General features: G+C 40.9%; 3 protein-coding genes across 3 annotated transcripts; 2 read left to right on the top strand and 1 right to left on the bottom strand.

The window, feature by feature from the left end:
- Positions 1-2344: 2344 nt before the first annotated feature.
- LOC109474146 (potassium voltage-gated channel subfamily A member 7-like) lies at positions 2345-7340 on the top strand. Its single transcript, XM_019774352.1, has 7 exons — positions 2345-2752; positions 3950-4084; positions 4520-4650; positions 5147-5344; positions 5717-5822; positions 6296-6425; positions 6854-7340. The coding sequence occupies exons 1-7, from the start codon at positions 2376-2378 to the stop codon at positions 7256-7258; spliced, it is 1482 nt and encodes a 493-aa protein (XP_019629911.1). The 5' UTR covers positions 2345-2375; the 3' UTR covers positions 7259-7340.
- A 1924-nt stretch (positions 7341-9264) lies between these two features.
- Positions 9265-23956, bottom strand: LOC109474295 (alkyldihydroxyacetonephosphate synthase, peroxisomal-like). The gene is made up of 21 exons (XM_019774582.1): positions 23770-23956; positions 22906-22995; positions 21332-21422; positions 20681-20801; positions 20476-20550; positions 19996-20067; positions 19455-19534; positions 18860-18940; positions 18488-18613; positions 17791-17899; positions 17187-17314; positions 16880-16931; positions 16528-16604; positions 16346-16408; positions 15960-16009; positions 12708-12777; positions 12393-12454; positions 10683-10772; positions 10330-10429; positions 9930-9987; positions 9265-9790 (listed from the first exon to the last, which is right to left on the bottom strand). The coding sequence occupies exons 1-21, from the start codon at positions 23931-23933 to the stop codon at positions 9648-9650; spliced, it is 1902 nt and encodes a 633-aa protein (XP_019630141.1). The 5' UTR covers positions 23934-23956; the 3' UTR covers positions 9265-9647.
- Positions 14519-15779, top strand: LOC109474296. Its single transcript, XM_019774583.1, has one exon. It carries the CDS (start codon positions 14624-14626, stop codon positions 15455-15457), a length of 834 nt encoding a protein of 277 aa, XP_019630142.1. The 5' UTR covers positions 14519-14623; the 3' UTR covers positions 15458-15779.
- Positions 23957-23977: the final 21 nt, after the last annotated feature.

Here is a 23977-nt window from a genome sequence, read left to right on the forward strand (position 1 = left end):
TTCCAACTAATGTCTCAACGAAGGGCGAAGAGAAAATACGGCCTAGAGATGTCTCTATTGACGGAGAGGGTCATGTGTGGGTAGTGGGACAAAAGAAATATATTTATGACCACCCTGTACGTGTGGTACAGTACAGCCGGGACGGCGTACCTCTGACCAACTTCGGCGTGCGTGGTTGGTCAAAAGACATTGCCATGACTGTAGACGTGCGCAACAATAAAATCATCGTGATCCTACATGTTGTGCATGGGGAAATTATGATGTTTCATCCAAACGGCTCATTCTACATGAGCATGGTACTGGCCAATCCTCGAAAATTTCATCAGTTCTTATTCGCTACGCACCACGGAGGAAGGACCCTCGTCACAGACTATAAATACAGCAATGTCCAGGTCTTCAACCACTCCGGACGCTGGCTATACGAATTCGGAAGATCTGGACGCAGCGAGGGCGAACTGAAACTTCCCCGGGGCATCTGTGCGGACAGCTCGGGTCGAGTCATCGTGGCTAACGGCGGAAACGGGCGGATAGACATGTTCACAAGCCGCGGGGAGTTTGTCCGCACCGTCGTTAGGATGAACAGCCCATGGGGCATCGCTCTAGGACCGGGAGGACAGTTGGTGGTGACTGACGTAGATGATAACACTGTTACCATCTTCCCACCAAAATTCGTATTTCCCTAACATTTTCAACTTTAAAATCAAAGCAATTTTTGTTCAATCGTTGAAGCAAAAAGCAAGAAACTTTCCATTATGATCGGCACAATTGCTAGATTTATTAAAGAAAACATTTTGCCGGTTAAAAACGACCTGCAGTTGGCGACTAAAACGTCCCCATACCACTCCTCTTGAGCTCACTAGTCAACCATTTGACATCTATACGTTTATCTACTTACTCTGAATTCGTTTGTTCTTCAGAGGACTTAATTTCGCTGTAGAAGTGTAAAGAATGTTTTTGTGGACTTTTCAGTTCATGGTCGAAACAATACTATATCGTTTCGACATAAGAAAACACATCCCTGATACTATTCATCATAACTATTAGATTTCTTAAGTTGTGCTCTTCACCAAGTTGTATTGAACAGAAATGCTAGCAAAGTATTGTCAAGAGTTTGTATCATTTTTGTGATAATATATAGAGGGGGGATATGTATCATAAACGTATTAAATCTAGACGTCTGAGGTTGTTTTCAAAAAGAAGAATAGTAGGCTGATAGACATGTATATTTTCTCTATAGTCCTAGTCTGTAACAGACTCCAATGGGTTGCTGGATGAAAAAAATAGTAAAAACTGGTCAACTAAACCATTGGCTTCTGAAAATATAGTAGAAAATCCATTGGATTCTAGAAATATAGGAGGCTACTATGATAGTCCTACTTGTTTGAGTCCTGTGATTTTGACATCTGTGACCACACTGTAGCCAGGCGTTTGTATGTGTATGTAAGTAATGCTTAATGAGTGTGATGTCATTGTTACACATAACCGAAGTGTGTTGCTCCAAAATAAAATGTGTAGAATGTGGCCTAGTAGTCTGAATAATATGCCAGAGGAGTTACCACCCTATAGGTGCGCGCCTAGCGGTTTATACAGTTGCTGCAGTTAGTACGATGCAAGGGTTACTCTCCAAGGTGCTGATTAGTATATCCCTAACACAGCTTTGGTCCTGTATTATATATCATGAACGCTTATTTGCATGTAGCCCCACACAAGTTGGAAAGGATAGCAAAAAAAGTATAAACACCTCTGCTAGCTGTTTTAAGCACCAGAATGTGCAGTTCGTGGGTCTAGGTGTCCAGGTACGGAAAGAAAAGACATGTACATGTACAATTTAGGCAAAAGAAAGAAAACTAGTTTGCAAATGCATAATGTTTACCTTCACATGGTCTAGCCTAACAAACTACAGCTCTTTTTATTCTAACTCTATGTTGACCAGCCTCTCCAGCTCTGTCCCGCTACACTAAAGGGTGTCTGTCTGCTACAACACCAGTTACCATGGTGACAGACACATACTTTTTCTGTCTATCAACTCAAGTGGCCCCAGGGCTGCATTTCCCGATAGATGAAAACCCAAGCATACCTGAACTACATTAGATACCACACAGCTGTGTCTCCACGAAAAGAAGAAGCTAGAATTGTCATCTGTACCGACCGGAGAAAACAATACCACAGACATAATATTCACAAACAATTTCCTCCCTACACGTCGCTTCGGGTCATTCTATCCGCTATATGAAACCTTTTCAGTAGTAACGACGTCATGAAAACAATCGCCCACGTACGTATACATTCCCTTCGGCGTGCGTGAGATGGCAGACGCCGTAAACTTTACGCGCCAGGCCCCGGTGTTGTCATGAAGCACGGAGATACATCTGACGATGCACACTTGGTCACAAACTGCAGTTTCAGATCTAAGAAAGAAGCAGAGACAGCAGAAACAGAAGCGCTCACATGATACGGTAGGGAGAGTTTGGGATATTCTTTTAGGAGGAGGCATGTTTTCCCGTGGGCCAGGGGCGGCACGAGGGGTGGCGACCAGGGCGCGGCCGCGGAGGTTTGACGCGGAGGCTGACTCGCCCCACCCGCGGGGCTCCACGCTCCCCCGCCCGGCGGAGAGGGTCGTGATCAACGTGAGCGGGCTGCGGTTCGTCTCCACGCTGCAGACGTTAGAAAGGTATCCGGACACGTTGTTGGGAGACCCGCGTAGACTACGGTGGTATCACGACTCGACTAGGAACGAATTCTTCTTCGACAGGTAAATATGACACCGAGATATGTATATCCTTTTTAAAGGCATCCAATCAGGGTGGCAAAACTGGATTTTCAAAATAAATTTTCTGGTCATTCTTTTAATGTCCTAATTTGAATCAATCCTATCCCATAGTATACTGATATCTGTGAGACAAAATTTAAAATGTGATGGGAAACGGTTGCTTGTTTTGTATCGTAGGCTGGCTCTAGCTATTTCTGGGAGGTACCCAAAAATAAAGAGACGCCTCAATCAGCTATTGCTTGTTTTGTGGGCTATTTCAAACGCTTTGAGTATGAAATGATGACGAAAGTGCGCTATGAAATGGCAGCAAAAGTCATTATCAGACAGATTTCCTCATCCAGAATATTTTTGTTTTACAATTTTGCCGCCCTGAAATTTCAATGGATGCCTTTGAATACGCGGGAATTATGTTTGAATACGCTAAATTAAAACGCAATCTTCTAATTGAAACTGTAGGTTCCAAATTTAATTTAATCGCCCCTTATCCTTTTCAGAAGATATTTTCGTCATATCATCCAGATACAGTTACAGAATACGTATCGAAAATTGGTGTAAACATTTGTCGCCATACTTTTGTTACAAACGATCTGTTTTCTGTAATGTCAGCCGACCTACTATTTTTACAGGTGTTCATGAAAAATTGATTTTTAATCTTTCTAATGAATATTTCGCCGCATGAGAATGGATATGACACGACACTCGTAAATTTTCTGCGGCGTAAATATGAAATGAATCCATGGCACGCATCGTAATAATTTCTAACAGAGGCACCCGATTCATTCACGTGGGGCATTTTGAATTCCACTGCCACTGCATAAAAAAGACCTCAAACCAAACGTTAACAATAGCTTAAGTAAAAATAGTCCTGTCCTGTAGAATATTAATTTTTGGGGGTCGTGTGGCGTAACGACAGAGCGTTCCACTTGGAACCAAAAGGTCCAGAGTTCGAATCCTGCCATGCCACCAATCTTGTGCCCTCAGGAAAGGCACTTAACACGAATTTCCACACTTTACTCAGGTGAAAATGAGTATGTCTATTGTCCGTTCATGCGTTTGGCTGAGTTAGTGGCGGCATAAAAATAAGTTGAAAAAACGTTTGCCGTCGCCATGTCTTGTAATAAATGTTGGAATAAAAATATATTATCTCGCTTAATTATATGTAATTTTTCTCTCTCTTAGACATCGCCCAAGTTTCGAAGCGATCTTACAGTTCTATCAGACCGGAGGAGAACTCAAGTGTCCTCAAGAAGTCCCCTCGGACGTCTTCGTGGCCGAGATGGAGTTCTACGACTTGGGAGAGGACATGATCAAGGCGTAAGATGGCTAACTATTCAAAATAGGGAGGGTTGCGAATGTTCCCTTCGAGTATCTGCTTGGAGATCAGCAGTTTTGTCATGTACATGTCAGGCGAGATCACTGTGCTAGGAAATTAAAGTATCACCAACCAAACAAGTATTTATATCGCCAAAAATAGTTACTCAAGCAACTGGATATGATTTTGGAAACGGTCAGACGTTTCAGGTAGCATCTACTACCTTTCGTCACACTAGAGACTGCAGGGGAAATGCAAGTTTATAAGCATTAACTATTGATGATATGGACAGTAAAGACATTTTTTGTGGAAGTCTAACAAAAGTTAGACAAGTCAAGACAAGAATGATGCAAATTAGTCCAAAGCTCGTTTTTTCAGAAGTGTACATTTACAGTGACTGTCTTTATATAGTTTAACAAGCTATGACTCGTTCCCAGGTTCCGAGAGGAGATGGGTATGGAACTGCCGTCGTCAGACGAGATCCCGCCCCCTGAGAACGAGATGCTACTGAAAATTTGGCGCCTTTTCAGAGACCCCGGGTCATCCTACATGGCCAAACTGGTCACAGGTGGGATGTTGGGATATTTTTTTCATACTAAGGAAGTTTGATTCTTGCTTATACACAAGCATTACTTCTCTCGCGTTGCTTACGTTTGGTTTTAGACACCTTCCTCAGAGTTTCTGACTGGAGTACTGCTTCTCGCGGCTATATGTAGCCAATGTAGGTGGCGCTTTTGCGGCGAGAACACAATCCCAAACGTGACTTAGATTGTACCCCCCCTCGTCCCGGTTAATCAATGGAGTTGACTTTCTTATCCAGCTTCCTTGATCTACTGGATACGCCTGCTATCCTCTCTGTCTATTACCTTGGCCCGCTAATCACAAGCTTAAGACAAATTACAAAATAAATCCATCCAAATGATCTTAAGTTATAGGTGCGAACACAAAATGTACAATGTAACTCAAAACGTAACCCCCGTCTGGAGGCAAAAAAACAAACGTTTCAGCAAACAAACAAACGTTTCAACAAACAAACAAACAAACGAGCACTCTTTCCCCTGCAGTCACCTCTGTGCTGATGATCATCATGAGTGTGTTAGTGACGTGTATAGAGACGGTACCAGAGGTGCAGACATGGGTCCACACCTACACCTACACTAGCGGCGCTAACGGAACTCTACTGAGGCTACCTGCCACTAGGAACCCGTTCTTTGTAGCAGAGACCATCTACGTGGCCTGGTTCACACTGGAACTAGTCTTAGGTGATTAAAATTATGAAATCTTAAAATTGTGTGTGTGTGTGAGAGAGAGCCTGTGTGTTTGTGTGAGCGTGCGTGTGTGAGTGTGAGAGAGTGAGTGTGTGTTTGAGTGTGAGTGAGTGTGCAAATGAATGAATGAATGTGAGAGAGATCTTTAAAGAGCGAAAGACACAATGACAGAGAGGGGCACGGTGTTTCTTGTTAAAAATGTTCACACGAAAAGAGACTTTGATACTAGCATCGATAGAAAAACACCTTTCTGACCACCCCTTTTGTAACTTCAATAGAACATCACTGAAAAGGTTTAACAATGGTGACGTTTTCATCTTACAAATTGATTTATAAAAACACAATAATTCTATTTTCTGCCCTCAGGTTTTCTGGCATGTTCAGATCGATGCAGGTACAGTAAAGACTACATGAACATTCTGGACTTTGTGGGGATAATTCTGTATCTGGTGGATGTGGGCATAGAGCTCAGGTAAGTGACTGTCTGTGTTGACTCAGTAATTTTATTACCTTATTACCTTCGTCAAGAAAGTTATGTTTTGTTGGCGTTCCTGTGTGTGTGTGTGTGTGTGTGTGTGTCTGTCAACACGATAACTCGAGAAGGCTTAATATCTTAATATTTGGTATGTGGGTAGGGGTCTTGATGAGAAATGATTAGATTTTGAGCCTCTAGCGGTTTGTTATGGAACTGCAGTGGAACTTCCGGCTTTGATATCTCGTGATCTGGACATGTTAGGGGCACGAATTTTAGATGGTAGATAGCTCGTATGCTCAGAAATAAGTGACATACTTTCAGGCCCCCTAGCAGCATGTTCTGGAACTGCAGGCTCCATCAAGGAGAACCACAATTCCTCAATTGAAAATGTAATCATCTGGTGAAGTACGGCAAAAGTATGAAACACTTTGTGTTGTTCCATCCTAATGAGGTATTCCTTTTGCTACTAGCGCTGTGAATTCGGCAGGACAGATTGACCGGGTTGTCAGCGCCCTGTGGGTCGCCCGTCTCATCCGGATCCTGAGGGTGGTCAAACTGACTCGCTACTCTGTAGACATGCAGCTGTTCTGGAGAGCTATGGTAGGGGGCGCTCTTTCCAGGCTACTGTACTATCTATAAAACGGTTGAGACTCATAAATGCTGCAAAAGACAGGCATGTGCCGGCTTGTTGTGAAACTAGTTATGTACAATCGCAAATTCGCAATACCAGCTTTGTATTCCTGTGGTGTAGCAGCATTTTTTTTGGCTTTACTTTTTATTTGCCAGCGCACACTAGTTTTGGGGTCTTCAGAGGATGTTATCCATAAAATTAAGACATTATGGCCTAAATGTCGGTATCAGATTTTCTTATCCAGAATATATTTAACCATGGGTGACTCTCTTTAAGACCAACAGCCTTCCTATCATGGTCCTTTGGGACGCTTCAAGAGTAATAAAATGATGATAAAAATGTGCCAAGAAATGGTAGTAAATGTCAATTTCAGACAGATTTCTTTGTATTTCCTAAGACCAACAGCCTGCCTGCCATGGTGCTGCATATGTTCACCTCGCTGGTTCTCATGGTGCTGTTCTCGGGTATCGTGTACTATTGGGAGTCGGAGGAACCCGGCACAGCCTTCACCAGCATCCCCGACACCTTCTGGTGGGCCATCATCACCATGATCAACATCGGCTACGGCGACCACATCCCCCAAACACTCGTGGGAAAAATAATCGCTAGTATCGCTACCATTGCGGGGATTGTGTCCCTGTGCCTGGGTATACCAGAGTTTATGGAGTGTTATATCCATCTGTATGAAGCAGCTAGGTACAGTGCAAAGAGACAGGCCAGACGTAGGGGTGGGATGTCTAAATATGGGATACTGGGAGGGACTAGAAGACGAAGGGATGGAAAATTCACTCTCATCATATAATAAGCTTCACAGTTTGAAGTGCATGCATATGATGCCATTATGTTGAAAGTTCATCTGTTCGTGGAAGTCTTTATGAAGCAAGTTTAACCTGTAGTTTCCAACATAAAAAATTGGACTTACTGAAATTTTCTTTGACAAGCCAGGCTCTTTGCGTGAGGTATTAAAAAGGTCATCTACATCAGGGCCTTACAACATCCCTCATCAAAGACGGGGGATGCCACAGACTCTCTACAACCTCCTAGTACATGTATGATCCACGGCTCACTGAGTCACGTTTCAGCTGCATATGTGACACAACAGAAGTGGTGGATTGTTCATTCCTTGACCAAAACTGTTGTACAATGATCAAAAATTTGTGATTGTGTCCCTGTGCCTGGGTATACCAGAGTTTATGGAGTGTTATATCCATCTGTATGAAGCAGCTAGGTACAGTGCAAAGAGACAGGCCAGACGTAGGGGTGGGATGTCTAAATACATGTATATGATACAGGGAGAGGGAGGAGGAAAAGTGATAGGAAATTCACTCTCATCATTTAAACCAACTGCACAATTTTGAAGTGCACAGTCTGTGTTAATTGGTAGAAGTCATTACTAAGCCAGTTTACATGTTATTTCAACACAAGAAATTGAACTTACCGAAATTTTCCTTGATGTGCCCGTCCTATTGTAAATACTTGGCAGATGGGTTGGCGGAAAGGCTGGTCCGGTCCGAAAAAGGGGAAAATGCTGTCTTGTCTGGCCATGAAGTGGAAAAGCTGTGTAGACCTATCGCGCAATATATTAATGCAAGTACATTTGTATATGAAGTGTTCTATTTAATTTACTAACATTCAAACAAGAATTAAGTTCAGACTTCTATGCAATTAAATTTAGACTCTGTTTTGTACAAAAACTGAAAAATAATTTCTTAAAGAACAATAGGTTCATTTCACTTACTGTCCAGCACTGTCACTTACTGATACTCCCAACTAGATCAATATGAAGAGAGTCAGTAAAATCATCTTTTCAGTACTAGTCATCCAAAAATTCCCTGAATTAAAAGTGTCTGTAAGCTAAAATCTACATTTGAAGTGAAACAATAATTGTCTTTTTATAATTGTAATAAAGATGCAGTTTATATCTTGCAAATGTGTCAGGTCTTTATTTTACTAAAGCTGTGACATACATGTACTTATGCGTGGAACACAGAACCATAGATTTTTACACATACTTAATAGATATAATTTAAAAAAAAACATAGACCACACCATAGTAAAGCTTGTTCCTCAAGTGCACGTATAAAGATAAAAAATATATCTTCCTGACTGCATTTTTATGTTTAAAAGCCCTCATAGTACATCACATCTGATACAATCTAAGACTTAGTGATTGCCAAGACAATTATTGGTTTTGATGTCCTCATTCATTTTTTTGCAATTTGATTTGCAGACATCAAAAGCCGTTCTGCAAAATATAATTCATTTCTCTCAACAAGCTACATGCAGAGCACTTGAAGCTTAAATGACCAGGCCACAGTAGGTTAATTCCTAATCTTATTTATAAGCCACAGTCTTAGTATAACAGTGGAGTTCAAGTGCCACCAACTGACCTGACCTTTTAGCCTAGCTGTTAGTGCCTTGGGTTTGGCAGTTCGGGTTCGATCGCCGGGAGCCAGCAGACTACTACTTGCCCCTATATAGTTGTTTCATTTTGATAAACCTAGCTATGAAGTAGCCCCAAGTTGTCTTTACAAATGGAGTTAAACAATAATTGCCTCTGCCTTAAAAGCAACATCTGGAAAAGGATGCTCTTTTTATTCCCCTTTTGTTTGAGGAAGTCAGTATGTCGTGATGCAAACTAGTTGAAACTGTGCTCATTAACCTACAACTAATAAATAAACTCAGTCTAGTAATAACCCTGATCCCTATGATACCTTTAGAAAAAAAATCCTACATTTCACAGAAATTTCATATATCATACAATCATATACTTGATTGTTGAACTGCTTTCCTTAAACACGTTTGCTTGTCATTTCCTGCCACCATGTAATGCCATTGTTGTGCTTTGTATTAAGGATTGCATGTATACACTTTTTAGAGTCATTTCTTGTGAATTATTTGAGGATGATCCATGCATATAGTTGAAAAAATATTACTTATTTTAATGAGTGAGAACAGATTCACTTTTGCCATGTTAATTTTTCTAACTGTTTAAGACTTAAGTCTTAGTTACAGTTACCATGTTTTGTTATATGTATGTTGTTCAGTTACTTACAGTGTTTTACCATATTTATGTTGTTCAGCAAGGCAAAACTAAGAGCAAAACCTACATTTGTAGTCATTACATTTTCATGTAAACTATTTTGGAATTTGGAGTTTTAGCAGCTGTCTTTAGACCTTCTGGTGCTGGATTACAGTTTAGCCTTCTCCAGTGTGATTAGGTTGTTACTACCAAAGATGTTTTGAGGGTCTGTGTACTGCTTGACGGCCTTCATCATCCCAATGCCAACATCAGAGACTGTCTGACTCAGCCATTTCTTCCTCAACTTGCCAACTGTAGAAAAAGAAGTAGTTTTGGTCCAAACGTCTTTGTTCATTGAATAATACATGTATCAAATGAAATGATATTTGACTGTTTTCAGGAACTGTAACAGCTGTATTTCAGTACTATTGGTCATTCTTAAAAGACATACCTCCATGATGGTGGGATAAGCTGCCACCACAGGCCAAGATCTCATCTCTTGCTGCATTCTGGAAATTAAAATATATATAATTATACATTTTTGTACATTACACATGTCTGACTACATTCATTTTCACAGAGATTCAAAGACCTATTTCCTAATGTTCAACATATGAAAATGAAAATGAACTTCAGCTAGGAACGTCTTCTCAAATAGTAGGTAAAAACCTTGAGAATGATGAAGAACACGCCACATTAATTTTTTATTGAAAGAGTAGGGGTCCATCCTGGTTCGAGAGGATTCAACCTTAGCACAATCTGGTCTTATGCAGCTTGTATGTTTATGTACACAACTTAAGTGTTACTGGTTATATGCAAAACAAACACCCCGAGTTTGTTGTCGATCTTACCTCTATCTCCTCATACACGTGCACTGGGTTGTTCAGGCCTCGGTAGTTGAAGGCAAAGTAGAAGTAAACACAAGCACCACTGTCATACGTTTGTGTGACTCTGGAAGAATAAAATCAGACATAAACTCTCACAAAATCATCCACTATTTCTTAAAAGATTCCTGATCAAGGCTTCTGGTCAATTATACATGTAAAGAACAGGTCATAATGCGATGATCATACCACAGAAAACCGAATGGCACTTAGCACATGTAAATCAAGGTCTCTTAAATCTAAACATTATAATTTTTTTATCTATATTTATCTATTTCTTTTTATTGGAGTCAAAATACAAGAGAGGAGCTGTGGCTTACCTGCAAGTGTTCATGGGAGGAAACTGGACACCTTTGTCGTGACATTCCCTGGTCAGACGTTCCTTCACATTTCTGCACAGGTCCAGCACCCTGTCAACACATGTTGGTACTGCACTTTCACATTGACTTGCTAGGGGGAGCAGCTGTACTGTTGATAACTCTACTGTTTTCTCAAAGATACACTTAAAGGGGAAGTCCAATACTTTCAGTTTTGGGGCCTTTCTAACCAAAATCCTATTTGTAAATGGTGATTTATTGGTTTCTGCCAACCCCGCACATATTTGCCGTGATATCTGACCCGATCGATGTTTCGCGGCTAGCGCCAGATTGTCCGCTAGGCGGCGCTGCGACTGAATCTGTGACGTAAAAGGTTTCATTCTGCTACTAGCGTAAACAACAATGGCGGGCGTGCAACCCTTCCGATTTGAACCACAAACTGACAGTAGTGGCGACTCTGAGCCCGATCCAGGCGATGACAACGTTTGGGATGGCGGTGATGTGGAGACAGAGCGTTGGAGGTTGGGGAACCGGGACTGGTGCCGGTGTGGAAACGAAGACAATAGAAACTGCCTGGAAATGCCCTCTGTACGGGAGAGTGTTTGTTGTCACGACCTGCCAGAGCTGACAGACACTGAAAAGAACGTCGGTACAGACCACCCATGCATCAGAAACCACCCTGACTTCGATGTGATTCTGCACCCGGCAAACCTCCTAACTTTGCTGATTTTCGGTGGGATCTGATCCGGCAGGGCGTGCAGGAGCCGGTCTCTAACATGTCAGTACCGCGGTTTGTTTACGTTGTAATTCACTCAACCCTTTGACGGATTTATTTATATCGACCGCCCATACGCCCAACAGAAAGGAATTGAGGTGGCAGAATACTACCATTCCTGTTTTGTGGTTTATAACAACTTGTCAAAACAACACCTTTTTGTCTGCTAATTACAGTACATTTCTGTATGCGTTCTAATCTTTGACACATGTGTTAGTCGGATTTACATTTTCCCATAATAATTGTGCTCACAGCTAGTACAGTGGTCGTCACATTTTTGGTTCCATCTGGAATTGTAAGGCTTTGAAATTTGAGGTGCTATTGTTTAATAAAGAAACAGCTAGCTACATGCGTACTTCTGCCATATAGACTGAAAATTTCAACAGAATTCAATGACAACTAGAGTTCCACGAGCATCCAGGCTCGAAATGGTCTGAACACACCCGCCAGTGGACGCTCTTCTTGTGTACTAACTCCTTGATTTTCTCCGGCGTCAGTTTATTTACAAGATTGTTCCTCATGCTGACCAACCACCTGTGTAGCCTATCGTGGTCTTTTGGAAACTTGTGGAAGCTTACGCCGCGCTCCTTTGACGCAGGGCCATACCAACAGCCACAACTTGCACAACGCGGCATACTTGCAGCGAGCTATGTACTGGCAGACAGACTGAAATGGCGCGCGCTCCAAATCTGTTCCAATGAAACCTTTTACGTCACAGATTCAGTCGCAGCGCCGCCTAGCGGACAATCTGGCGCTAGCCGCGAAACATCGATCGGGTCAGATATCACGGCAAATATGTGCGGGGTTGGCAGAAACCAATAAATCACCATTTACAAATAGGATTTTGGGTAGAAAGGCCCCAAAACTGAAAGTATTGGACTTCCCCTTTAAACTGCAACTATACTTAAAAAATCAACACTATACAAGAAAACACATACCTGTCCCAGGGTACAGATGTTTCAAAGGACTCTGACACAATGTAGTGTTCCAAACCCAAATCCTACAAGCCAGACAAAAAACAACAAAAGTTGGATATAAAATCTGCATCATATTTCAAAACTATTAATACTTCCATACATTCCACTAGTATAGGGACTTTCATTTTCGTGTACATGTATATGTTGTTTCTGCATTGCCTTACACATGTCCACATACCTTTTGCAATATTTCTTTAAATTACATTTGACAACAAGATCTTAATATGTTTCTTTATGAATATGAATATGAATATCTAATAAAACATGAAAGCGTACCCTCAGATATGCGATGACAAAGGTGAGCATGTATCCCCGCTGTCCATTCTCTTCTCCAGCTGGCAGACCTCTGTACAATGTAGTACAGAAATAACACACAGGATGAGGATAATTGTTTATGGTTAGGCCTTGGAAAAAACATTGCATTTCCTGTTTCAGTCCTGAAAACTTGAAGATTAGGGCCAGTAGGTAGGGATTCTTTTTTTTCTGAATTTTTTTTATTGGGCTTTGGCAATCTCTAGTGATACAACTTATACAATACAATTTAACACATTAAACCTAGCTTGAGGACACTTTTATTTTCATTGTCAATGTTGAAAAACTGTACAATGTTTCATCCCTCAGGTGTCAGATCATGGAGCTGCTATAAAAAGTAAATCAGCTCTAAGTATTTGTGTCCCTTGCAGGTGTCCACCAAAAAAAAGACTAGAGTCAGCAGGTTTTTTCTAGGGTTGGTCGGGAAACAGGAAACACAGTTACTTTTTTCCTAGGCCTAATTACAGGATGAGAATTATGTAGTACACAAACAGTAAACATTACGCCTGGTATATTGTACAGTACAATGAATCTAACCCCTTGCATAGGAGATGACATTTTGAGGTCATTGGGATATTACACTTGTACAGTCATACAGGTAAGATCAGCTAAAGGACATTATATAGGATCAGCTGAAGTGCTGAACACACACACACTGCCTACATAGTATTATTTTACAGTGTACCTCAGATGCAACAGTAGAAAATCAACAACATGCCAGAAGTAGTTCTGAGGTAAAAGAAGAACCTTGCTCAACTTAACTAGTTGCTCAACTTTACCTAGTACTGATATTAAGACTGACTAAACACTGACCAATCTGCAAACAACAAAAATGCATTACACCCCACTTGGGAATAGTTGACCGCGAAAAGGAGGTTCAACCGGCTATACAGTTACAGACTCTTCCTTTGTTGTGCTATAATAAGCAAGTGACTCAGAGGTTTCGTGGCGGGAAATCCCCTCACACAAGTCACATGAGCACCTTAGTATGAGCAACGTAGACTTTATTCTGATACATCGACTGTCTTGTGTAACTATTTTCTCCTGTATTCAACCACCAATTTGTGTCAGAAAATGTTGCTTGAGGTAGACATTCATCCCATGGACTTTGGAATTGTCCTGATGTTAATCTTTCTGTGCTATCTGTCGGTAGCAATACTTGTACAGTTCGTCTGTGTTGACCAGGTAAGACTAATTTTATAGTTGTTGACACTTGGGGTGGGACATTTACACATTCAAGTAAACTTTCTGTAAAGCCAAATGAATGTACAAAAATGTAGGATTGACATCAAAATTTGGCACTACGGAAAGAATTTTACCACAGACAAGTTAAAAAAGGCATGACTTTGTAAGGATCTACTTTGTTAGTTAGTGTTATTTCATCAACTGTATTTATGCTAATGAGGACCTTATCTGTGTAATCAATGAGAAACCAATCAAACAGTAATTGTAATTGTAATTGTGATTATTGTCAGTCATAAAGATTAACAACTGACCACAGAGCTGGCATTTCAGTGCTGGACATTAGCACAGACATTATTGCAACAGAATACATGAGTTACATTGGACATTTGTATTCAGAATTTTCATTTATCTTTCTCATTTTCTTTTACTTTCAGGGAAGAACACAGACTTCCCAGCATGTTGAAGGGAATGGCAACATAACTGTCAGTACTGGTAGTGGGAGTACTGTCAATATCAACACATGCCCTCAAGATGGGTCAAAAGAGGATCACACCACTGCATGTAGTACTTCAACACAATGCTCAGAAAAAGAGTGTAAAGCGCTTGTTCCAGCTGTGCCCAAACCTATTGGTACACCTCGAAGACTGAACACAAAGACTCAGAAAACCTGCCGTCAGTTCATTGACAACTTTGCCATGTTGTCAGCAAAAGGAAAGGTAACCGAATGCCGTCAAACTATTGGCAAGCTCCTGAAGGCAAAGACAGATCCAGACTTCCAAGTATCCCTACGCCATGGAGCAAGTCAAAACGCAATCAATGCGGGGAATTTGGAAGAAGCAAGTCGTCTTCTTCGTGAAATTGAGTCCATTCTGCCCGAGACAAGCCATGAGACAGAGCACAGGCTACGGTGGTACCATCAGAAGTCTTTTCTTAAGTTGCGAGCTAGGAAGTACGACATGGGGCTCCTCTGGGTACAGGAAGCAATCCCTCTGATCGAGACAGTTGCACCTGGCTGTATCACAGGATGGCTGCTCGTCAACCACGCCTGGTTCCTGACCGAGATCGCCGCTGGCCAAGATGACGAGGAAGACAGACGATTCCTCATTAAGAAAGCTGAGACAGATTACCAACACGCCATCGAGCATGCAGAAAGAGAGGACCCCAAACAAATGCTTCACTTCCAGTCACGATTGCCCCAGTTTGCCAAAATTGGTCTCGCCCTTATGTACCTTGGATGTAGGGAATCCTGTGACAACTCTAGGTTGGGCATAATCTCCAAGGATGTTTCCTTAGAAGACATAAGGAAGGCTAAGAATGTTATCGCTTCCCTGGATAAGGAGGGAATGCTGTGTAATATTTCTAAGTTCTTGTTAAAGGTGGTTAAATCGTGTCTGCTCTATAGGCAGGGTAGTTACCAACAGGCTTATGACTTAGCCCTGGAAGCCAGGGACTTCGCCACTAAACATTCATTTGGGGGGTTTGCTAACTTTGCCAACAGCATTGTGAACTATCTACAGGACTATGTTTAAAATGTACATAAAGTATGGAGTGGGAGAGGAAGTCTTGTGGACTATTTATAGGACTTATAATGTTTAAAATGTACATAATGTATTAAGTGGGAGAGGAAGTCTTGTGGACTATTTACAGGACTTATAATGTTTAAAATGTACATAATGTATTAAGTGGGTTGACAGCACATGGGTGAGGAGAAATTGAGAGGTAGAATGACAGGTCAAAGGTCTTATAGAATCTGGCTGGGAGCTAGCATGGAGGAATTCAGGAAGCTGTGGATTGCATTCTGGGATGTCTGAAATCTCTGATTTCTTGTTTGATTTTGATGTGAAATCTTATTTAATAGTATAATAATAGACTGTTAGTGGCAGCCTTCAATGTAACTGATTGTTACTGACTAATGTTGATTTTAAAAAAAAATGTAGTACAGAAACAATGCATAAACAGGACGACAAGTCAGTTGTACAGAAACAATACAGACTATGGGATGACATTTTCATCGCATTAAATTGAACTCACCGAAACTGGCTGGCAATTTCATACACTCTTTTCTCCTGAGCCAGCACTTCCTATAGGTAAGACAGAAGATCATGGATAAATGAAAACATTTTGACAATTTTTTTCCCAAATTCTTCTTACAGCACATTGTCTTCATACTACATTGTATTTCTGGCATGTAGACCAACCATAGTGAATGAAAAAAAATCTCAACACACACGTCTTATAGAAAAGATTTGGGTCCTTCCAGCTTTAAGTTAAACAAACCTTTAGGTTTATTTAATCACAGTCCTGTAGTCTTATACTGGCTTGTACATGTACCTTCTGTATGAAACTGGTGTGTTAAGCGGCTTAAGCCTAAATGTAATCTATAAGTTATACAAAACAAAGACATGACAGAAACTTACCTCTTTTGCACCCTCAAAAAGCAGTGTAGCCACACAGAGTTGGTTAGGGTCAAATCCCTTCCACTGTAAAAGACATGAGCAGCTTAATGAACAAACTTTCTACCTAAAGTTTGTGATAAATTTTAGTGAGTTTACTAGCAAAATCATGGATAGCATCTTCATGTCAGCATCATGTGCCTTACCTTGGTAATGTACATTTTCTTCAAACCATCCACAAATGAAGTGAATATGCTTCCAGCCTGAGGCTTCAGAGCTTGACCTGGAAAATTGCATGATGAAAAAAGATGATTTTAAAAGTTTGGGACACTTGGACAGAGTCCATCTCCAGTTTGTGTAGCCCAGATGGACTAAGAAGAAAAAAAACTTCACAGATCACAAAATATGCAGCAGTTATACTATTGATATTAAGACAATATAAAGAAAGAACACTGTTTTTCCAATATCCTAACAATATTTGGCTACGGTAACCGTCTACCTGCTGCCTAAAACTGTTACTGACAGAGAATTGCAGTGTACTGAAGAATAAAGACTCACCAAACTGGAACTGCATGTTGTCCATGAGTCGGATAGAGGAAGGGGCACATCTCTTCATGCAAAAAAGGAAAAACAAAACAGTTTCATCAACATTCCCTTTTGAACCCCTCAATGTAAAATTCCCACATCAGAAATACAATAATTCTATTATTGCACAACTTCAATTTTACCTGCACTAACCTGAATATAAAACCATTCAAAAGTCCCTGTACTTTTGTTGAGTCAATAAAGAATCTATGAAAGCAGGCAGGTAAAATTGCTGGGATGGACACCAGGCTACTGATAGAAGAAATCAAGGACTACACACCTGTCGAGCGATCTCTCTCAGACAGGCAACTCCGTCTTCAAAGTTGCGGAAGATGACCGACCCATACTTCTTCATCTCAGGGAGAGGTCTGATCTTCATAGTCACCTCTGTCACTACTCCAAGGGTTCCTGAAATGGGATAGGTACATCAATATGTAAACTAAGTCCCGGTGTGGGAACCAGTGAAACAACTAGGAGCAAGTAGAAACAGGAAAACCCCTGAATCAAACCCGCACCAAACCCAGGCAGCCAGCTTGCGACACCAAAACGCTAACGACTAATCCAAATAAAGGTCCGGACCCATCAGACAAGTCATCAGTTCGTAACACATGAAACCTCACTGTTACACAGACTCATGGATTCAACTCCTGTAATAGATCTGAAGTGTCCTACATGTACTTAATGCCTGTGGCCAGTGACCACAGAGGATATGAAGATACTAACTTCGGAGTGACAATATGCCATGGTTCAATGGATATGCTCCAGGAAACTTGCACATAGTGAGTCAAATGAACAGTTAAGACCCAGATGGCGTTCAGGACATGAGAAGACCTAGCCGGCCAAGATGGTACATGTAGGGCCATAGAATGGACAGTGAGAAGTACCTTCGGACCCCATGATGAAGTGGTGAATGTCCGGTCCTGTCGACATCCGCGGCACCTGACAGTTCTTCTCCATTACTCCACGGGGGGTCACCATCCGCACATGCACCACCTGACACATACAAAACAACACAATCTTCACATGCACCACCTGACACATACAAAACACAGCAATCACGGGGGTCACCATCCGCACATGCACCACCTGACACATACAAAACACCACAATCTAAACTCAGCTGAAAAGTGCCACTTTCTTCTTTTTTTTTGGCGATGCCTCAGGGGCATAGGCATTTATTAGGCTGATGTATTTGTTATGGGGGTGGGGGTCAGGAAACACAACACAATTTTCTGCCATCTAACAGCTTTCAATGGTACTACAGCAGAACTTCTGATTTCTATGTATCATGTTCTGGCTAGGATCATGATTCTTTGGTAGAGAGCTCTTGAGAAGTAATATAGATTTGGGTACCCTAGCAGCTTTTTGGGGGAACTGCAGGGCCCATTTTGTTTAAGACTTCGGAAGAGGATGACTCAAGAAAGGATACAACTGTACATGTGTCATGGCATTGCTAATTTGTTCATTTCAATTTACTACAAACTAAAAGTGAGGGACTAGGGACTACTAGAGACAAGAAAGAAGCACCATCATAAAAATTCTAATTAGAGTGAAGTTTATGCAAATCTAGACTCTCCTCACCAAGTCTTCAATGTTCCCGTAGATGTTTTTCTTCATCCCTGAAGATCTGGTTGCCACCCAGCCTCCCAGTGAACTGAACTCTATAGAGTCAGGTTCATGGCCAGTGGTATAGCCCTTCAAGTTCAACTGTGGGAAAGAAAAGTTAAGACCAATTAATGGATGGTAGGTCTGAAACACAAAAGTACAGTCTCCTGTCTCCTGGCCATGGGATTTCAACCCTCGCTGAACCCTGCCCCCCAGCTCATGAACACAATATACTGCACGTCTAAAAGGTACATGTATAAACCAGTCAAACTGGCCAGTTGGTGGCACTTGAAGTGCTTGAGTTTGTTTCTGTCTGGACAATTTTAGAAAAATGTGTATTTCCCTCACCTCTCTCTCCAGGTCCTGTCCAATGATCCCTCCCTCAGCACACATGGTCAGGTTCTTCTCATCAAGCCACAAGATGTTGTTCTGAACACAAAAACACAACACAAAAACACAACAGATATTCAGACCTTCAGAGGCATTCTGGGGTTAACACAAAGGAGGGCCTGACCAGTGGAAGGGTTTTAGAAGCATGATTTAGCCAGGCTATCTGTTGAATAACCAAGGAGGTTAAAATCAAGGAGAGAAGACATAAATATACACAATGTAGAATACACCATGTTATACTTTATTTGTCATACCCATGACCCAAGAAAACAGATATTTCAATGTGCCAAAATATGGTGTATTTAAACAAAAAGTGTAATGGCATCAATTCCAACATCCAAATTCAGTGTTCAAAATTTCGAAAGCGGTGCGGGAAACACGTTCAAATTATTCTATGGAACATTTGGAAGCCTGTGTGATAAAAAAGAGAACCCCAAGCTGTATCGCTAGTTATCACATGGGCCCAAAACACCTGTATCAAACGTTATCGTGGCTTGACATACATGTATGTATCACCTTGCTGTACTGAGTTAATGACCTTCGAATGACCTACCATTTGTGACATGTCCAGTGAGACTATCATCCTAGTCTCTTCTTCAGGACACTGCAGGGCCCCAGACACTGTTGTACCACCTAATGAGGAGGTGGAAAAGTAGAGAAGATGAGCTGACTGGGCCATAAAAAAGGGAGCCCGTTACAGAGTAAACAATTGCTAAAGTAAAGGTTACACATTTTTGACAGTATGTATGTATGCTTATACAGGAAACTGGGCATTTCTGAGCAGAATTTGCTGTGAAAATTTTTAAAAATAGGCCCAAAGAAATTGTAGCTGTACAGAGTGGACACTTTTACGCATGTCTGAGTGACTGGTCCCTCCACATAATATTGCAAGAAGTAGCAGATCTAGGTTTCTGAACTTAATACACTTAACAAAGGCAGCTGACAAGTTGAGAAGGTATCAGGTACTTGTAGATACCTAACTTTTCTCTATGTTGGAAGTACATAACCTTCAAATAAGATACATGTACACACATTTGTATATCAACATAACTACTCATAGTAATTTTGCTGACTAAACTGTCTGGTCTAAGTACCTCCATACGGGATGATGCACACATCATGCTTGGTGGCCAGTCTCACAATCTTCACTACCTCATCATGGCTACCTGCAAAAACAAACACAAACAGAAAACATACTCTAAATCTATAAATGTTTGCATTCTTTTTGGTAAACTCTTAATACAAAATCATGACACTGTCAATATATTTTTCATTTTCTACTGTACCAAAGAATTGTTTCAACTGCACATATAAAGTATCATGAGATCCCCCCTCTTTTCTACTGTGAAATGACATTTTGTTAGTTTCTGTAAAAATGAATTTGCAATCATGATAACTGTTCACTTTAGTCTACTATAACTAGTACAAGAAAGGATATCTATGGCTTTTTTATGCACCAAAATCATAGTACCTGGTAGTAGACCTTAAAGTTTTGCTGAGTCAATAAAGTCAAATTGTTAATGCTCTAAAGCAATAGAACAGATGCAGTTTAACAAGATTCAACTGACACATACTTGGCCAGATGACGACATCAGGCACCCTCTTAAAGGTTCCTTCTCTAAGAATGAAGATCTCATGTAAGGTGTGTCCTGGAAGAAGGAAGATATCTTTGTTACTTTTATGGAACATTAAAACAATATAAAAAGGAAATCTGGTCATTTCTTTACAAAGTTTCTTACCCAACCAAAATAAATGAATTTACAGCAATGTTGAACGAACCGTGGGCATGGAACTCTCGATCAAGAGGGTCTTGCGAATAGCTGATGTCAAGTTCGGAGACATCTTTCAAGAAATCTCCATTGGTCACAGGCTCTGGGACGTCTTCTGGCTTTCTCTCAGACTAAGAAACAAAGATTTAAGTCACACAAGGAACCATCAAGTTTCATCAACTTTAATGATGATATAAGTAATAAACAGTAAGTTTATTTGTAGATTCATGCCCAGGGGCTGATTGCCATATGACACAATGTTTACAAGTTACAACATACATACATACAAGTGGAACAAGTGACTATGTCATGTATTCTATAAATTGCTTGTACAGAATACAAGAGGGTATAAGTCAGTGGTCAGTGCATAGTCCTGAGTGGTTAGTGACCATGGATCAACCTTTATCATCCTTAAATATTTGCGAATATGACCTTAAGTGAGACGTTCTACCTTTTATGTACTTATATTGTTTAGGTTTAAATGTATGTCTTATGTAATGTTTGTGTGCTTATAATTGTTTTGTGTGCGGGCTACAACACCAGCCCCCGCTGCCTGTGGCCCACGAGTATTGTATTTGTTTGCAATCTCAATAAATCAAATCAAATCCACAAAACATGACATGTTTCATGCAGATGCAGTATGTTCTGTGGATGTACCTACCTGTGCAGGTGAGGTGTGCTGTATGTCTCCTCCTGTGTTCTTCTCCATCCAAGTCACAAGGGAAGGGAGGACCATTCCACTCAGACGGTACCTGTCACATTCAGAACAAATAATTTTCTTTACTTGAGTTAGCTCATCTATGTTGGTGAAAGTCAGCATGTCTGCAGAACGTACAGTGCCTGTGCAAAACCGATTTTTCACGGTTTTGGTTGGATTTTTGGTCAACATTCCTGTTGCAGAGGATTTTACATCATAACATCTGAAAACTACAGATGGGATGTTAACCTTACGTGCGCAAATACGACCTTGTACGAGACATTTTGCCGAAGTGCTATGCACAATAAATTACGGGTTTCGCGCAGGTGCAGTACATTCTGGTGATGTGCTGTGGAAGTCACTACTACACGTAGTAACGCAAGGTTACCAGTTTACGGTCGAATTATGGAAAATTCCATTTTTTGTGAAAACGCATGGGCAGAACTAAATATTTAACCCTTGTGAAGAAACAGTAGTTCGTCAGTTATAAAAGTGTGTGCCGTGTCATTTCTTCCCTGCGTTTTTTGTGCCGTGCCAGCTTTTATTTATTTAGTAGTTAACAGTGGAGAATTGCTCTAGGGTGACCAATTAACGGTCACTTGGACCTTTGTCCTTGTATGCTCTACGTATAAGCGCACATAAACAAACACTTTCTGCAAAAAAATACCGAAGTGGTCAACAACAAACCACGGTAAAATGTCAGTGTGTAGCCCACTGTCGCATGCAGTAGCGCTGTGGTGCTGAATGAGGCTGGACCTGCATTTTTCCCTTAGTAGAACGTGACATAATGGCCCAAGATGTTCCATTAAACCGTTGCAATAGATAACAAGCGTCTATGCCCCTCCAGACACAACGGAACGTCGTGAAAACCCGAGCAAACTTTTTGCTACAGACGCAGGAAGCCATTTTGGCATTTTTGCATAAATTAATGTGCAACAGCGCCACAGTGCGACTTTTACGTACCTTTCTGCAGTTTAAAACCGTGACGTCACCTGATGCAACGATGATGATGATCAAAATGGCGTTCGAAAAAAACGCTAGTCGGCGAGAACTGCCACTGTACTTTTGCTTGTTTATTTCAAGGTGTTTGAAAGTTTCATACCTCACAACACCATGGATGATTGAAATAAGAAAGCCAGGTTTGATGCCAGTTATCGTTACAATTTCCTAGCATTCTTGGGATTTTAAAAAATCGACGAAATGTTGAGTATTGTATTATGTGAAAAACACAACATGCGTCCAAGGCCATGTTACCTTGCTGTCCCGTCATATCGGAAGATACTCTGCTGTGTCGCTGAATGCAAACTTATTCCCATCCAGTGAATAAATAAAAGACACATATAAGGATCATATTCATGTTATTCTTTGTTGCTCACGACCGTTGATTTTTGGCTGGTACACCTCGAAGCGTGGCCGTGTCACTAACTGACCGTAAACTGGTCCTGCACGTAAACTGGTAACCTTGCGTTACACGACATCACAGAACCAGTGGATTGCAACATTAAGTCTCTGTGAAGATAACTGATTTTGCAACTTACTTTTCTCCAACAAACTCAGCCAGTCCCTTCTTGTTGACAATGAACTTGGAGTCTTTGTAGCCCCAGCCATTCCACTTCAAGACCTCCTGTCTAGTAAATATTAATTGAAGATAATTATAATTCATAATAATAAAGAATTATCTATTGCCAAATGTTTATACTGTTATAATGTTTACTTTTTAATTTAAGGCTGATATGTGTAGTGTGTGTGTGTGTGTGTGTGTGTGTGTACTAGTACATGTGTGTGCATGTGTGTGAGCGCATGTGTCATCAGTCAATTCCATGTATAATTTGTAGACATACATTTGTTGTATACCACACTGAATGTAGTGTAAAGCGAAGCTAGCTTGTTTAGTACATGTACATACAAATTTATGATTATCATGTTGCCAATGTCTTCCTAAAAAGACCTGGCTGAATTTAGCATATACATGTGTATCTAGCATTGACTCTACTTAAACTTTTCACACTTGGCTGTATGTCATCCTACATTGGGCTCTTTTATCATGGGCAAGCGTAGGTAGATGTTAGAAATATGTAACACAAACATTAATACTATTCTACCCACACAAAGTGTGTTACATATATTATAATAATTTATTACTTTTCTCACTGCACTGTGTAAGGTTATACATGTACGTACAATTTCGAGCCCTTGTTACCTAGCCTAGAGGAATAATTTATTCCCTAAAGCAAATTAAACAGCATTAAGCAGTTTCCACCAAAACAGAAAAGATTGTACAGTTAAAACCATAGGCTTTAAAAATGCATTTTAGCGTTACTAAGCTACGCATACGCCCCCCTCCCTCCTACCACCACACCCAGTACATGTGCAACTGTCACGTAGAAAACTTCATCGCTTACCTGTGTTTAGAAATCACGCTCTTAACTTCTCCGCATTGCCTCATCTCTATCTGAGACTTGTCTTTGTTTTCTGCCGATTTGGGACGGTCGTTAGAAGCCAAATGTCCCGAAATCGCTTCAAAACGACGAGACTCCATGCCTGCCTTGCCGCGATGTTCCGCCATGTTGTTGACCACCTGTTGACCCCTGACCTACATTTCAACTCTCG

This window comes from Branchiostoma belcheri, unplaced genomic scaffold (genome assembly GCF_001625305.1).
Source record: "Branchiostoma belcheri isolate BF01 breed outbred unplaced genomic scaffold, Haploidv18h27 scaffold30, whole genome shotgun sequence".
Classification (NCBI taxonomy): Eukaryota; Metazoa; Chordata; class Leptocardii; order Amphioxiformes; family Branchiostomatidae; genus Branchiostoma; species Branchiostoma belcheri.

Bases quoted from the DNA above. Each gene is read 5' to 3' on its own strand.
- LOC109474146 (XM_019774352.1), top strand. From the start codon at position 2,376: ATGCACACTTGGTCACAAACTGCAGTTTCAGATCTAAGAAAGAAGCAG. The intron at 5,345-5,716 runs GTGATTAAAATT...TTCTGCCCTCAG, and splicing joins CACACTGGAACTAGTCTTAG to GTTTTCTGGCATGTTCAGAT. The intron at 5,823-6,295 runs GTAAGTGACTGT...TTTTGCTACTAG, and splicing joins GATGTGGGCATAGAGCTCAG to CGCTGTGAATTCGGCAGGAC.
- LOC109474296 (XM_019774583.1), top strand. From the start codon at position 14,624: ATGTTGTCAGCAAAAGGAAAGGTAACCGAATGCCGTCAAACTATTGGC.
- LOC109474295 (XM_019774582.1), bottom strand. From the start codon at position 23,933: ATGGCGGAACATCGCGGCAAGGCAGGCATGGAGTCTCGTCGTTTTGAA. The intron at 20,068-20,475 runs GTATGTGTCAGT...TTGTTTTTGCAG, and splicing joins TGATGTCGTCATCTGGCCAA to GTAGCCATGATGAGGTAGTG. The intron at 9,791-9,929 runs GTATGTCTTTTA...CTTTTTCTACAG, and splicing joins CTTATCCCACCATCATGGAG to TTGGCAAGTTGAGGAAGAAA.